At 35.3% G+C, this 14856-nt stretch overlaps 1 protein-coding gene across 23 annotated transcripts in view; it reads right to left on the minus strand.

Annotated features, from left to right (window-relative positions):
- The window catches only part of DLG2 (discs large MAGUK scaffold protein 2), a 2222296-nt gene that overhangs the window by 590168 nt on the left and 1617272 nt on the right, over nt 1–14856 (minus strand). For all 23 annotated transcript variants that reach the window (XM_008020354.3, XM_008020345.3, XM_008020348.3 and 20 more), the window contains one exon: nt 12731–12900. In XM_008020354.3, coding sequence (XP_008018545.1) covers nt 12731–12900 — 170 coding nt within the window. The remainder of the gene's footprint in view (nt 1–12730; nt 12901–14856) is intronic.

Here is a 14856-nt window from a genome sequence, read left to right on the forward strand (position 1 = left end):
ATGATTGGGCAGCTCAATTGGATATTCTGTTTGCTCTGATATAACACATGTGACTGGTTTACCTTTGTCCTTTGTGCCTAGAATCAGTTTGTTTTCCCACCCAAGTTACACTGGGAGTGGAGGTCTGGCTATTTTGTGTTCTAATCACATTCTGTACCTGAGCAATAGCTGGCAAGGGAGTTGGAAGAGATCTCAGTAGAGGCTACAGGCAAGTGTGTCATTTTTCTTACAAGACCCACATTCCGCTAGCTTTTGAGATTTTGTTAAATGTCTTATACCAAGTTGAATCTAATTGGAGAAATTTCTCTAATTCGGGGTGTGGCTAGAGAACCTTTATTTCCACCAGAAAATATCAGCATAACTCACTTTCCCTGCTTTAGACTCTCTCAATCACAAGTTTCAACTACTCTTTGAAAAAGATAAGCCTGCTAGCTCAGTGTGTTCTTCTCTGGATTTAATGGTATCACTGAGAAGTCTTAGGATTTTGTTAATCACCAGTACAGTTTCACGAGGGGAATGGGAATCGGGTAGCATCTGAGCCTCTCTAAGCCTTTCTGCTACAATTTCCTTCTTTTAGTCACAGGTTTTTAAGTGTATTGCATTAAGTTGTACTTCACTGCTTCTTTTATCACTGTAGGCAAAATTTTCTAATGGTTTTGGTTGCTAATTTTCCCTAAGTTTTATTAATTTTGTAAGTTACCGAAGGAGAAAATAACCTGTTCTCATAATCTGGAAAACAGTTCTTTAGTAGTATACACATTGTGTTTCATGAAAAACTTTCCCTAAAGACATTATTTTTATATTTATCTTTCCATTATTTTTATAACCAGCCTTTCCTTCTACCTGTGGTATTCACCTTTATATCTGTATGCGCTGGGTAACATATACACTTGCCAAATTCCATCTTGTTTCTGATAATCCAATTTGTTTACCTTCACTCCCAAGTGAACAGCTACCACTAGGATTGGAAAACTTTCTCTCCAGAGTATTAAAGCGGAAACTGAAGTCTTGTTCAAAGTTTCCTAGAAAAAGCCTGGGCATATATTTATAGTATTGTCACATTTTACACACTATACTGTGACCACTATTTCCTTTGAGGGCACACCGTGTGTCTATACCCAATTTTTAGTCTTGTCTTCAGAGCATGTTCAATTAATGCTTTGTTAAATATTTGTTTGGTGCAAAAGTAATTGTGTGCTTTTTGCTACTAAATGTAATGAGTGAAAATATATCAGTGAATTTGTGTATTGAGAGAGATCAGAATATTTGACATCTTAGAATTCTTGCACATCAAAATTATTATAATCAAAACAATTGCTACCACATTCAGTTGATTCAAATAAATGGAACTATGAAGAATAAAATTTTCATCTGACTCTACTACTACTAAAAACTCAATGACTATTTTTAGGTCCCTGGGAAGTAACTACTGAACTCTTGCTTCATGTGACTAATGGCTTATACTGAACAAATTACATGTATATACCTTTTTTCACCACGATAAAGCACTGACTCTTCCAGAAATGTGTCTAGTTTGTTTCCTGTGTCATTTTTACTCTTCCTTTTTCTTAGCTGCTATGTTTTCAGCCTTGACTAATAATTCTCAACCTTCCCTCATATCAACCTTTATTTTGCAATTTTTCAATTTTCAGCGAACTCAGTGGGATCTCATAACTAGATAACCCGTAGAATCGTCCATGTTTAAAAATGCTTAAGTTGGCGTTCTTTACAGATATTAAAATAGATTTCATTTTATCTTTCCTAGTAAGTTTTCTTTTTGGGATAAAGCACCCAAAATATCTATCTACAATTGAGTTATGTTTGGAGACAAAGTCTATGTAGTACAGGATTTTGACTGACAGCTTAGTGGCATTAGGAGTCATGGTCCATGAATAAAAAGTACCGCAAGTTTTAATGTATTGGATCTCAGTGTTCCATAGAAGGAGAAAAATTTAATGGACATTGGTCCATGAGTTGAGGAACCAAAATGGGTTTAGTCAGGGATAATGAAGAATTTAGCATGAAGTCAGTATCAGTCAGCAGAGGAGGACTGCCTTATTTCAGTCTAGGTAAATACCAGTCTTCTAAGAAGAAAATTGGGAAAAAAAGCCAAAACTTCTTTATTTATTCTCATTCCTTTAATTTAGCATTTACAACTTCCTGACCCAATATGTTTTTGAAATAAAATATTTATTGAGTGAATAGATGATTATTTTCTGCACATATTTCCTTTTAAAAAAGCAAACAAAAAGAACACTTAAAATTTAATTAGTTGCTGATACATACCTAATATCTCTAATGCTTATTTAAGTTAAGCAAGGATTTCAACTTAGGTCCTAGCTCCAAATCCCACACTCTTTTCATCAAATTGCTTTGCTACTGGCCATACATTTAAAGTTTTATAGTTGTATTTACCACAGCAACATTTTTTTTTTTTAAAGCTTACAAACAATTCCACATAGGTAAGTATATTTACCTTCAGTAAATATTCACGGCTCTTCACAGGGTTTGTTGTGTGAATGATGAAATTTTAAATGTTGAAAAACCAAAAGTACATTTAGTACAGTGCAATTATTTAAATCTGAAATTTTGATTGTAAAAATAATTTTGACTTCAAAATTCTGTTAAAAAATTATAGATCTGCTTTAAACAGTGAATAAGAAAACTGTGAAAAGAAACAGTGGCCATGTTATCCCCAAAGGGCACATGAGAGGAGTGGCATCATTCATTAATTTCCATAAAGATTTAGTAAACGTAATTAAGTGATTAATTCTCTCATAATGTTGTATTATACAGAACAGTGGGAATTACAGTGGCAATATTTGTAGTTTATTCTTTCATGATAAATGATTTGCTACACAATCTCAGGAGAGAGCTTGTTTACAGACATCATTATGAATATTGACCAAATATTAGCTTAGAAAAAGAGCCTCCAAATTCACAAGCATATGTCTTATATACAGAAATAATCAGAAATTAACAATGTGCATGCACAAGAAATTCTACAGAAAAGTACCTGGGAACAAGGTGAATTTATCAAATATGGTGTCCTTCATTTAATAATAATAGTAATAAAAAATTTGTTCGTTGGTGGACAGGAGAGTGGTAATTTAGCTACAATTTATTTCTAAGAAGACTGTTTCCCTGGTTTAACACAAACAGTTCACCACTTCCTTTCTTATTCCATATATTTTATTCCAATAGAAGGTTGCACTATATATATACTCAAGTAAATCTCCTTGTGCACCCAAGGGAACAATTGTGGTAATTCAAAAGGATTAAAAAAAATTACCACTAAAAAGAAAATGTAGTGTTTTGAGACTTCATGCCAAATAGTTAAATTTGCTATTTGTGCTTACTGAACAAACCATTGTTCAGCATGGCCTTCCACCCAAAACAGGTCCACCTACCACTAGGAACTTGACCCCAGGACATGAACCTGAATAAAAAGTAAACTGTTTCCTGTATTCAGAGACGTTTTTGCACACGCCTTAGAAAATGAATAAACATAGTAATTTACTCCATGGCAAGAAATAAGAAAAAGCATAATGTTCCCTGATACGTAAATGGTTGGGTGCCAGTAATCAAACCAGTTGTACAAACTGTGTTTTTAGTTTCTACCAGTGATCTGGTAAGATGCTTGGTCATGAACAGCTGAATTTCAGATAACTAAAAACGTTGGTAACCTAAACATCCCCAAGTTATTATGGTTACAAGATAGAAAATCCAACTTGTTAAAGAAAAATCCAAATTATTGACAAAGCTATCCATGGACAGATCGGAGAAAAAAGAAGAATTTCAGTGCAGGCAGTCTCTGTACTAAGTGTGAAGAACAGTGCATTTTATTTTCAATTAAAATTTTAACTCATTCAGTGTTCATTGAGCACTTACATGCTCAATACTGACAGCTCTAGGCCTATCAATTAGCCAAATGACTAATTTCTGGAAATTTTCAGATGACGTCCTCACATCAAGACTGGATAGTTCACTTTGGCCATGTTGACATCAGAAAGAAAAAAAAAAAAAACAGGAGCAGATGGAGGAGCAAGAATAGATCTGATAAAGGAAATGAGTATGATAAACAGAAAAGCTGGTAAAATTCATTTAAGTTAGATATTTAATAAATTCTCTGTCTATAATATCAGATGCAAGTCAAGTTGATATTTAGACAAGCTGGACACAAAATTTGTCATATAAGCTATAAAATAAAAATAATCAATAATTAAGAAATTGTTTTTTGATTAAGTAGATTGGTAAACAATGTGCCCCTAAATGCCTCCAATTTCTTGTACAGACAATTTCTGTAAGGAGTGAAAAAAGGTAAGGTACCAAAACATAGACTTCACTCATAAGGACTCTTCGCAGTTGTAAAATTGTCAGCTCCCATCTGAGCCATTCCTTTTTCCCTTGCCACACTGCTTTGATGGTTATGATCTATCTTGTGCTTCCCACGCATCTCTGCCCCAATTCCTCCATTTACTACTCAGAATTGGGTCACAGACAGGAGCGTGTACTTTCCTTTTAAGTGTCACTTAATGCTTCAAATTTAGTATTGGCTAGGGTAGATATCATTACATTAACGACTTAGGTCTTAGAATTAGCAGTTTCTTTATCTCCTTAATTTGGGTTGTTGATATCCATCCTTTTCATGCCCTATGGGTTACTTGACCCGACAAAAGAATGAACAAAAAAGGAGGAAATAAAGCACATCAGAAGTTCTTAGAAATGAAAGATTGCTTCTGATGGGGTCAATTTAGCTTTGTGGAGAAGTTAACACTTAACTGGCCCTTGGGGGATGGATATGATGTCAGCAGATACTAGTCACAATAGTAAGAGAAGACATTCAAAGGTGGGACTGAAATGAACAAAGGCTTAGAGTCAGGAAAGTATGGCATATGTTTAAGAAATGGTACACAGGGCAGCTCATCTGCATCAGGAGATATGTGAAAGGGACAATAAAGAAGAGAAGACTGAAACCAAATGTTGTGGCTGGAGGAGAAAGAGATCATAGAGTGCATAAAATGCTACTTACTGGCATTGAAAATCTACTGGATTTTTTTTTTTTTTTTTTTTTTTTTTTTTTTTTTTTTTTTTTTTTTTTTTACCAAGGGAGAATCAAGAACAGTTCTGAATTTTTGGAAGATTGGTATAGAAGATATATGTTGGTATGGAAGAGAGGGACCAGCAATGAAGCCTATTATAGTAAACCAGATAAGATATCAAGACAATAGGAACATCATAATAATGGCAGCACAGATTTTAAAGAGAGGATTAATTATGTTGTAAGTGGTTTCCAAAAGGTATGATGCCTGATTTAACAAAGCAGCAAAGAAGACAGAACCAAAAGGAAAAAAAGGACATCCAAGGCTTTTTACTGTGGGTGACTAAGACAATCACTTGTATAAATGGAGATGTAAAAAGCAGGAGTAGGTCACATGGGTGAGGGACAAGTGATGGAAACTGGTGCTAAGGAGACATCATAAGGCTAGGTTTTAATATACTTGGAGCTATTTCTGCACATGGCATATACTGACACAGATGCCCAAACTAGGAAAACCAAAGGAAAAAACCTAAACATATATGTGCATTTTCATAAAGCATAGAGTTATATGACACATCATAACTCAAACCTGTTAGAAACAAATTTATATAGTGCTAAAGAAAAAATACAGCTGTGCATAACATATATATGCATATCCACATAGCAGCAATACATTTACATATATATGCATACATGCATGCATAAGCCAAATATATATTGGTTCTATCTGGAATTGCTAAAATATTAAAAACTTTTAATAAATAGTCAATTCATCAATTCAACAAATATTCTAGTGCTTTTAAAGGACCTCCCCCCAATTTTTTCAATGTATCCATCTGACAAACGTCTAATATCCAGAATCTACAAAGAACTTAAACAAATTTACAAGAAAAAAACAACCACATTAAAAAGTGGGCAAAGGACATGAACAGACCCTTCTCAAAAGAAGACATATATGCAGACAACAAACATATGAAAAAAAACTCAACATCACTGATCATCAGAGAAATGCAAATTAAAACCACAATGAGATACCATCTCACACCAGCCAGAATGGCTATTAAAACAAAGTAAAACAAAAACAAAAACAAAACAACAAAAAAACAAAAAACAACAGATGCTGGCAAGGTTGTGGAGAAAATGTAATGCTTTTACACTGTTGGTGGGAGTGTAAATTAGGTTAACCATTGTGGAAGACAGTTTGGAAATGGAATGCTTTTACATTGTTGGTGGGAACATAAATTAGTTTAGCCATTGTGGAAGACAGTCCTCAAAGACCTAAAGGCAGAAGTACCATTTGACTCAGCAATCCCACTACTGGGTATATACCCAAAGAACTATAAATCATTCTATTATAAAGATACATGCAGGTGTCTGTTCATTGCAGCACTATTCACAATAGCAAAGACATGGAATGAACCTAAATGCCCATCAACGATAGACTGGATAAAGAAATGTGGTACATATACACCATGGAATACTACACAGCCATAAAAAAGGAATGAGATTATGTCCTTTGCAGGGACATGGATGGAACTGGAAGCCATTATCATCAGCAAACTAATGCAGGAACAGAAAACCAAACACAGCATGTTCCCACTTACACGTGGGAGCTGAGCAATGAGAATACACGGACACATGGAAGGAAACAACACACACTGGGGCCAACACACACATTGGAGGGAGAGCAGGAGGAAGGGAGATCATCAGGTATTAGGAAGAATAGCTATTGGATGCTGGGCTTAATGCCTAGGTGATGGGATGACCTGTGTAGCCAACCACCATGGCACACGTTTACCTATGTAACAAACCTGCACATCTTACACATGTACCTCTGAATTTAAATTAAAAGTTGAAGGAAAAAAAAAGAACCTCTCATAGCATTTTATATTAAATATTATATAAAATACAATCTAATCCTTTAATCCCTTGTATTAATGAGTTCTTTGCTGCTTTTCTTTATTTCTCTTTCTGCCAATTATGATGAGTAAAAATATTATAAGTGTTTATTAAGAATTTACAGTTCTTATCCTGAAAATAACTCTGTGAATTACATATTTAGAGTATAACCATTTTTCAGGTGAGGAAAGTGAGTCATAAAGTGGTTCGTATATTTGTTCTAGGCTCACGGCTGCTTGAAGGTATCCAGGAACTTCTTCATTACACATATGTCTTCTTTAATGACTGAATTATAAACCTTATAAATGTTCATTGGTATAGTGACTTCTACAGTTTGTGCATTTCATAGTTACCATTTTTCCTGCATAAAACATAAACTTACAATCTTTACTACATTCTCATTTTACACTGATACAGGGCTCTGTAATGGCAAAAGGTATATTATCTATAGAGAAATCAAAACACAGTTTAAAAATATTTTAAAAAATAATGGAGGAGAATTGCCAAAATTTGTCATTACCTAGATTTAATCACTCTTTCAGTTTTTATTAATGAGTAAGGTGGCTAAAATAAAGTCACAAGCAAGACTACCTTCGTATATCAATTAATAAAACTGTGGCTTTCACATTTTTGGTTTTAGAACTTAGCCTTAACTCACCTATATGATTCCTAAGCAACAAGAGCATCTTAAAAGAAGTCATCTAATTTCTCCTATAGCTTCAGGCTTCTTTGACCCAGGCCATAGAAACAAACAGTTTTGTACTTATTTAATTATATATTAATAGCTCCTTGGAAGTTATGATTTAATGTGTTCTTGGGAAAGTCACTAGGAAGCCTTCTATAGTAAATCTATTCCCTGGAAACCCACATACACACTTTAGATTTTCTTCCTTTGCTTGATTTTTGGTTGCTTGGCAAGCCTAAATGGCTTTGCCTAGTAATTTCTTCCTACATATAATTACCTATTTTTTTCTCAATTGATTGCCCACATGCAGACACCCCAGGTGCTTGCAATAACCAAATCTATACCTGTGATGTTAGCAAAGTTTTTACCTATTTTGAGAAAAGACATTCTAAGTCAGAATGAGTATTACCCAAATATCCATTACTGAAATATATGGCTATAAATCACCATTCAGATGATTGATTCCATCTGAGTGTTGGGAAGATTAGCTCAGCTATAAAGACAAAGTCACATACATCAAAGGTTATCTCAAATTAGTAATTTTTGCAATAGATGGAATCAATACAGAGTACGAAATTGAAAAACTGTAAATTTAATTTGCTACAAATCACTGTTTCACGGAATGTCTTAATGTTTTACCTATAGCATAGAAAGGAATAAATCTGTTTATCCTCTGTTCTGTGCAAAAACAAACACAATCCCCAACCTAAAAACATTCTGGGTATTAATAAGCCATAAAATCTATAAAATAGATTTATTAAATGCATTAACTCTTTAAAATAGCTGAAGTAGCCATATTCATAATTTTTTATATTAAAGATTAATAAAAAGTAAAAAAGTCAATTTAAAAATATTTTCCCAAACCCAGATATTTCACAAAATATAGTGAAAAATCAGTATATTAATTTGGCAGGGTTTTTAGACAGATTTTCTCCAGGTCTGCTTCCTTGAGATTTCCTTTTCAGATGCATCAGAGGTTCCCTCTCTCCGCAGAGATTCCTTCATAATCTTCCCCACCTCACAAATGGCACCCCACCTAAAAAACTGAACCTCATCCTTGAAACACCACCATCTATTTTACCAATAAAGGCATCAAGATAGTTCAAATCCATTCACCTTTTTCTCCTTCCTCCAAGCAACCCCTAACTGATCTCTGCTCTCACTTGTGCCCTCTTCAATTCATTTGCTTCATAGCAGTCCGAATCGCCTTCTAAAAATTATACATTTTATCATGTGTCACTCATGCTTAAAATATCACAGTAATTTCCCATTGCATTTCAATATAAACACAAATCTTCAAATATGGCCAACAAAGCTAAGTATGATCTGGCCCTTGCTCATCTTGGCTGTATCATTTCATGTAATTAATGTTCATATTATTAGACTCCTAGAAGTTATCAAGATCTTTTTCTACACTATAGCCATCATACTCACATGCCTCTACTTCCGTCTGGGATGCTCTCTCCCACTCTTTACCTGGCTAAATGTCTATTTTAATTTATATTTCAAGGCTTAGCTTAAGTGGCATTTGCTGATAGAAGTCTCCTTTGACCCACTGTTTAATTGGCACCCCCTTAAAATTCTTTTAAATTTATTCCTAGTACTTTTCCCAATTTATATTACAGGCGTTCTCCCCACCAGGCTATAATCTCCTTGAGAGCAAGAACTATCTGAATTTTCTTTGTGAATCTCTATTGTCTGGATCTGTGCCAGGTACATAGTAGACAATACGTATTTGTTGAATAATTGAAGGACTACATTAATGTGTATCTAGATAACTCTGTATTATATATACATAATTCAATCCAGTTAGCTCAGTTGGCTAGATTTTTGATGCTTACTATATTGTACCCATGTGCTCATGGAAGGGCAGATAAACTGTGCACATGTCAAGTTTTTTTTTCTTTTAAGTTCTGGGATACATGTACAGAATGTGCATGTTTGTTTCATAGATATACATGTACCATGGTGGTTTCCTGCACCTATCAACCTGTCATCTAGATTTTAAGCCCCGAATGCATTAAGTACTTGTCCTAATACTCTCCCTCCCCTTCCCCCCAGCCCCCCAACAGGCCCTGGTGTGTGATGTTCCCTCCCTGTGTCCATGTGTTCTCATTGTTCAGCTCCCACGACCGAGACCATGTGGTGTTTGGTTTTCTATTCCTGTGTTAGTTTGCTGAAAATTTTAGATTCTCTGGACCATTTTGTCTCTCCTAGTTATGATGAATCATATCTTCCACTTTATTCCAATGAAATCATGGCTCAGGCTCCATCATAGAGCTGAGTTCATTTTGTCTTGCATTAAAGGTAGTTGACTTCACATGCATCTCTCCCATTTAAACTTTCTGAGGACAGAGACCTTATCTCATTTATCTTCACTCCAGGGTGCATAAAAGTTTCCGTTGTATGAGTTAAACATTGGTAGGTATTCCCTTTACACATATTGTAATTCAAAAATGAAGAATTATAAGGTGCCCAGTGAAGTTAAGACCATGAGGTATCATCAGAGTTAGTGTAAAATCCAATTTACACTATTCAACTTACTCTGATTCAGCACTTGCTGTGTTTATGGTACTGGGAGAGGCATGAGGAATTTAAACAATGACTAAAATTGTTTTTCTGTAAATCAATAAGCTTTATATAGAGAAACAAATCCCCATCAGTGACCTCTGGACAGCAACAGTAGAAAGAAGTATGACTGACTCAGCATAACCCCAACAGGCCCAATGGACCTTTCTCAAGAACCTGCTTTTTAGGGATGTAAAGTTATTTCTAACAGTTACCTGGTTCTCCTCATCTCAGTAGACCAAGTTCACTTGTAACCCCATCTCCCATACATTGTATACTTTAATTGGGTTATTGCCTAGGTATACCCAGTTGATTGATGCTCACTTCTCCCCATTTCCCCACTCCAGGTCCCACAGCAATTACTGCCCCACTCCAGGCTCAAGGAAGAAAGCAGTTCAGACTGAAGTAAACCAGCTGGAGCCCTAGTGTCAAAAATAAAAATCCAAAAGATGTGTTCTTGATAAAATTAAGTTTTAGTCATCTATAGCCTTTAAGTGCTCTGCTGAGCAGCTGGAGGTCAAACAGTTGCTCAGCTAGCAGAAGGTCTATAAATGCATGATGTTACTTTGCTGAGTGGTTAAAATGAGTATTTGTCTTAGGGCTACGCTGAATAATTACAGTTAATTGAATTATAGAAATAGCTACATATAATATATATGTTTAATAGAAATAATGTGTATGGCCATTTTGTTTGGCTTTAAAGCTCCTTGCAATATGCTTTTAGTAAATGTGAGGTTTGAAAGTCTTTCATACCACTAGAGACCGTGGTATGAAAATGCTTCACTTTTTTTCTTTGTTCCCAGATTTAGTTCTATGATTTTAACGCATTTGAATTTAACCCATGAGGAATCTCTGAATATTTTCATTACATTACCAAACAATTGTTACAAAGTTTAAAACCATACGTAGTAAGTAATAGTACAGATAACATGCATATACAGATAATTTTTGTTGGTCAGTTAGTTTGTGACAGGTCTTATTCTGAATACTTTTTGTGAATCAACTAATCTAATCCTCACAACATGTCTAGGAGCAAGTACTATTCTTATTTGCACTTTGTAGATGAGAAAATATGACCCAGAGAGGTTAAGCAATTTGCTCAAGGCCAAACAGCTAGTGAGCTGCAGAGCCAAGGTACTAATCTAGACACTTTGGGCTGTAAAGTCTGCATCTTAACCACCAGGCTCTATTGCTTACCATGTGCCAGCTGTTGGTTAAACGCTTAATCCTCATAAACCCTATGGATTGATGCTACCATTGTGATCCCCATTTAATAATGAGGGAGTTGGCCCAACTAAGATGACTCTGCTAGCAAGTGGTTGAACCAGGTTTTTAAACTCAGTCCTGAGATCTTAAATACCACCCACTACTGCCTCCTAGAAGAGGTGGTAGGCTTATTTCTTCAATCTCAGATAGTATTAGAAATTAAATAGATTTTAAAGAAATGAGAAATGATTTACTCAAAGAGTACAGTGATTATCTGGTCATAATCATTTAAAATATTTAAATAATGTTAAGCTAATTATTAGATTTTTTTCCAAAATATTAATACTATTAAGTTACTACTTAATGTCATCATTCTGAAGAACAGAGTTCAAAGGATTATTCTTAAAAATTAGTATGGGCCAGGTACAGTGGCTCCTACCTGTAATCCCAGCACTTTGGGAGGCCAAAGCAGGATTACTTATGGCCAGGAGTTTAAGACCAGCCTGAGCAACAAAACAAGGCTCTGTCTCTACTACTACTACTACTACTACTACTACTAACCACATGCACTAGTGCATGCCTGTAGTCCCAGCTATTTGGGAGGCTGAGATGGGAGGATCACTTGAGCCCAGGAGCTTGAGGCTTCAGTGAGTCATGATCCTGCCACTGCACTCTAGCCTGGGCAACAGAGTGAGACCCTACCTCAAAACAAAACAAAACAAAACAAAACAAAAAACCAAACAAACAAAAATTAGTGTGGTAATTCATCTGTTGATGCAACTCCACAGAGTATCTATAATAATCTCAAGAGATATATGTACATTTCAAAAAAAAAAAAAAATTTAACTTATTTTGGCTATTGCAAGCATAAAATGTCATGTAACATTGGGTACAACACACAAGAATATAATCAAACTTTAAACATATCACAACAACATTATTTTAAAAAATGTTATATTAGTATAGATTATTTTCTTTTTATTACTATTTTGCTAAATGATTTACCATTTGTATCTGAAAAATTAGTATTAATATGCTAGCCAAGTTATCATCATCCAGTAAGATTCAGTATTTATAGAAAAATATAGATGACTGTTATTATTTTTGTTTATAAGGACGTTTCTACATAAATCTATCCTTTCCTTCCTATCTGAGTTCATATTTAGAGTACTGGTTTCCTTTACCCTTTGTAACCACTATTATAGCATTTTAAATCTCTTGGTAAGCACTGAATGTCAGAGGTTAAAGAGTTCATCGTACGAGTATTGTGGCATAAACTTTAGCCAGATGGTTTGCCACTAGTATCTGTAAGTCATTTATATTTGTATTACCTTTAGGGCCTTTAAACAGTTTGATTTCCACAACGGTCTCCAAAATAGGTCGTCTTCTACGCACATACAGCCGAACGATAGACCCCGCTTCCTTGAGGGCTTCCACCGCTTTACTGTGGGAAACCTCTGACACATCAACTTCATTCACCCGCAAGATACAATCATTGACCCTGCAAGGAACGAAAAGAGTCAAGATTCAGAAGTGGCTAGTAGGATTTCTTAAATAATATTATTATGTTTATCTGAGCTTAAGAAGTGGGAAAGTAAAGAACCTAAGAAATGTTAAAATATTTACATTTGGAAGGATGCTTCGAATGAAGGAAATCTAGAAAATGTTAAACTCCTCAAGCCTCTTAGCCTTCTTCCCAGCCACTTTTTACTATACTACTGGTCACGTCCCATCCTAAACTCCAGTCCACTTTGACTGGGACTGCTTCACATATGGCATGGTTAGAAGGGCATGTATTTTAAGACCTCCATAAGTTATCATTATTTTAATTGGTTTGACTGAAAGTCACAATTTGAGTGGTTCCCAGAACTTATTACTATGACCTATATAGACATAACAAATATAACTATATAGATATAACAAATATAACTACAGACTAATGTTCTCAAAATTTTAATTTACTAGTTATAAAAGTAATAAGTAATCATTTTCAAACACCTGAAAAATATAAAAATGTAGAGAGAAGAAAAAATATGCTTGACTCAATCATCTAAAATAAACCTATTAGGTCGGGTGCGGTGGCTCACGCCTGTAATCCCAGCACTTTGGGAGGCCAAGGTGGTTGGATCACCTGAGGTCAGGGGTTCAAGACCAGCCCAGTCTGACCAATATGGTAAAATCCCATCTCTACTAAAAATACAAAAATTAGCTGGACATGGTGGCATGTGCCTGTAGTTCCAGCTACTTGGGAGGCTGAGAAAGGAGAATTGCTTGAATCCCGAGGGTGCAGCTTGCAGTGAGCCAAGATCACGCCATTATACTCCAGCCTGGGAGACAAAGCGAGACTCCATCTCAAAAAAAGAAAATAATAATAATAATAATAAATTAAATTAAATTAAATTAAATTAAATAAACCTGTTAGCTTTCTGGCAAATTATCTTCCAGTGTTTCCTCACCCTCCTCTCCACCTCAATTCATCTTATAATGTTATAAATACTGAAGTTCAGATTTACAAAGTTCAAGGAGAACCTCAGACAATCCTATTCCTAGGTGCTTACTTTGAAAACTAAGAACCGCAACAAATTCTACATCAAACGTCCCTCTTTTTTTTTTTCATTTTCACATGGAAAGGAATAATTTGACATTTCCATAAACCATTCCAGGTAATTTAAAGTTATGTGGCCATCGACTCCAGATATATTTTATTTTCATGATAATAATTAGTGATAACATTAATAATGGTTAAGAGCACAGGGCTTGAGACTTCTTTCCCTCACTCTGCATATCCATTCTAGTGTCCCCAATCTCAGATCACCATGTTGCTCAGAGTCAAAAATGAGAGGCCTCCCTTGCTTGATGCTTCTTTCCCCCACCACCACAAGGTCAGTTCTACCTGCAAGTATAGCCTCAGTCCATCCAGTTTCTTCATCTTCATTGCTACCACCCTGGTTGAAGTCAACATCATCTCTCACCTGAATCACCTCCACAAACGCCTGTCTAGCCTTCTTGGATTCTCTCTTGTTACCTTTCCACCCATTCACTACACAGTGGCCAGAGTACAGTGAACCTGGCTGGTTTGCTTACTCAACTGCCATTCCCCACTTCCTCCTTCCAAACCGTGTTCAGTTTTGTTCAGGGGATCTTTCCTTAGCAAATATTTGTTTAACAAGTGAAAGAATAAGACTAAGTTCAATGATTGGGTCCTCCATTTTCTAAGTTTGTAACCATAGTTGATTTCCTTAGCCTCTCTAAGCCTTATCATATTCTCATCTGTAAATTGGATGTAATAGTAATATCTATCAGGAAGGCTTTTGGGGAAGATTAAATGAGATAAAGCACATATAAGCACTTAGTACATACCCTGTTATGTAATGAACACCTAATAAATGTTTGTTATTGATAGTGCAATATTTGTTGATTTATAATATTCTCAACTATTGGATCCTTCCTATAACTT

This window comes from Chlorocebus sabaeus, chromosome 1, assembly GCF_047675955.1.
Source record: "Chlorocebus sabaeus isolate Y175 chromosome 1, mChlSab1.0.hap1, whole genome shotgun sequence".
Classification (NCBI taxonomy): Eukaryota; Metazoa; Chordata; class Mammalia; order Primates; family Cercopithecidae; genus Chlorocebus; species Chlorocebus sabaeus.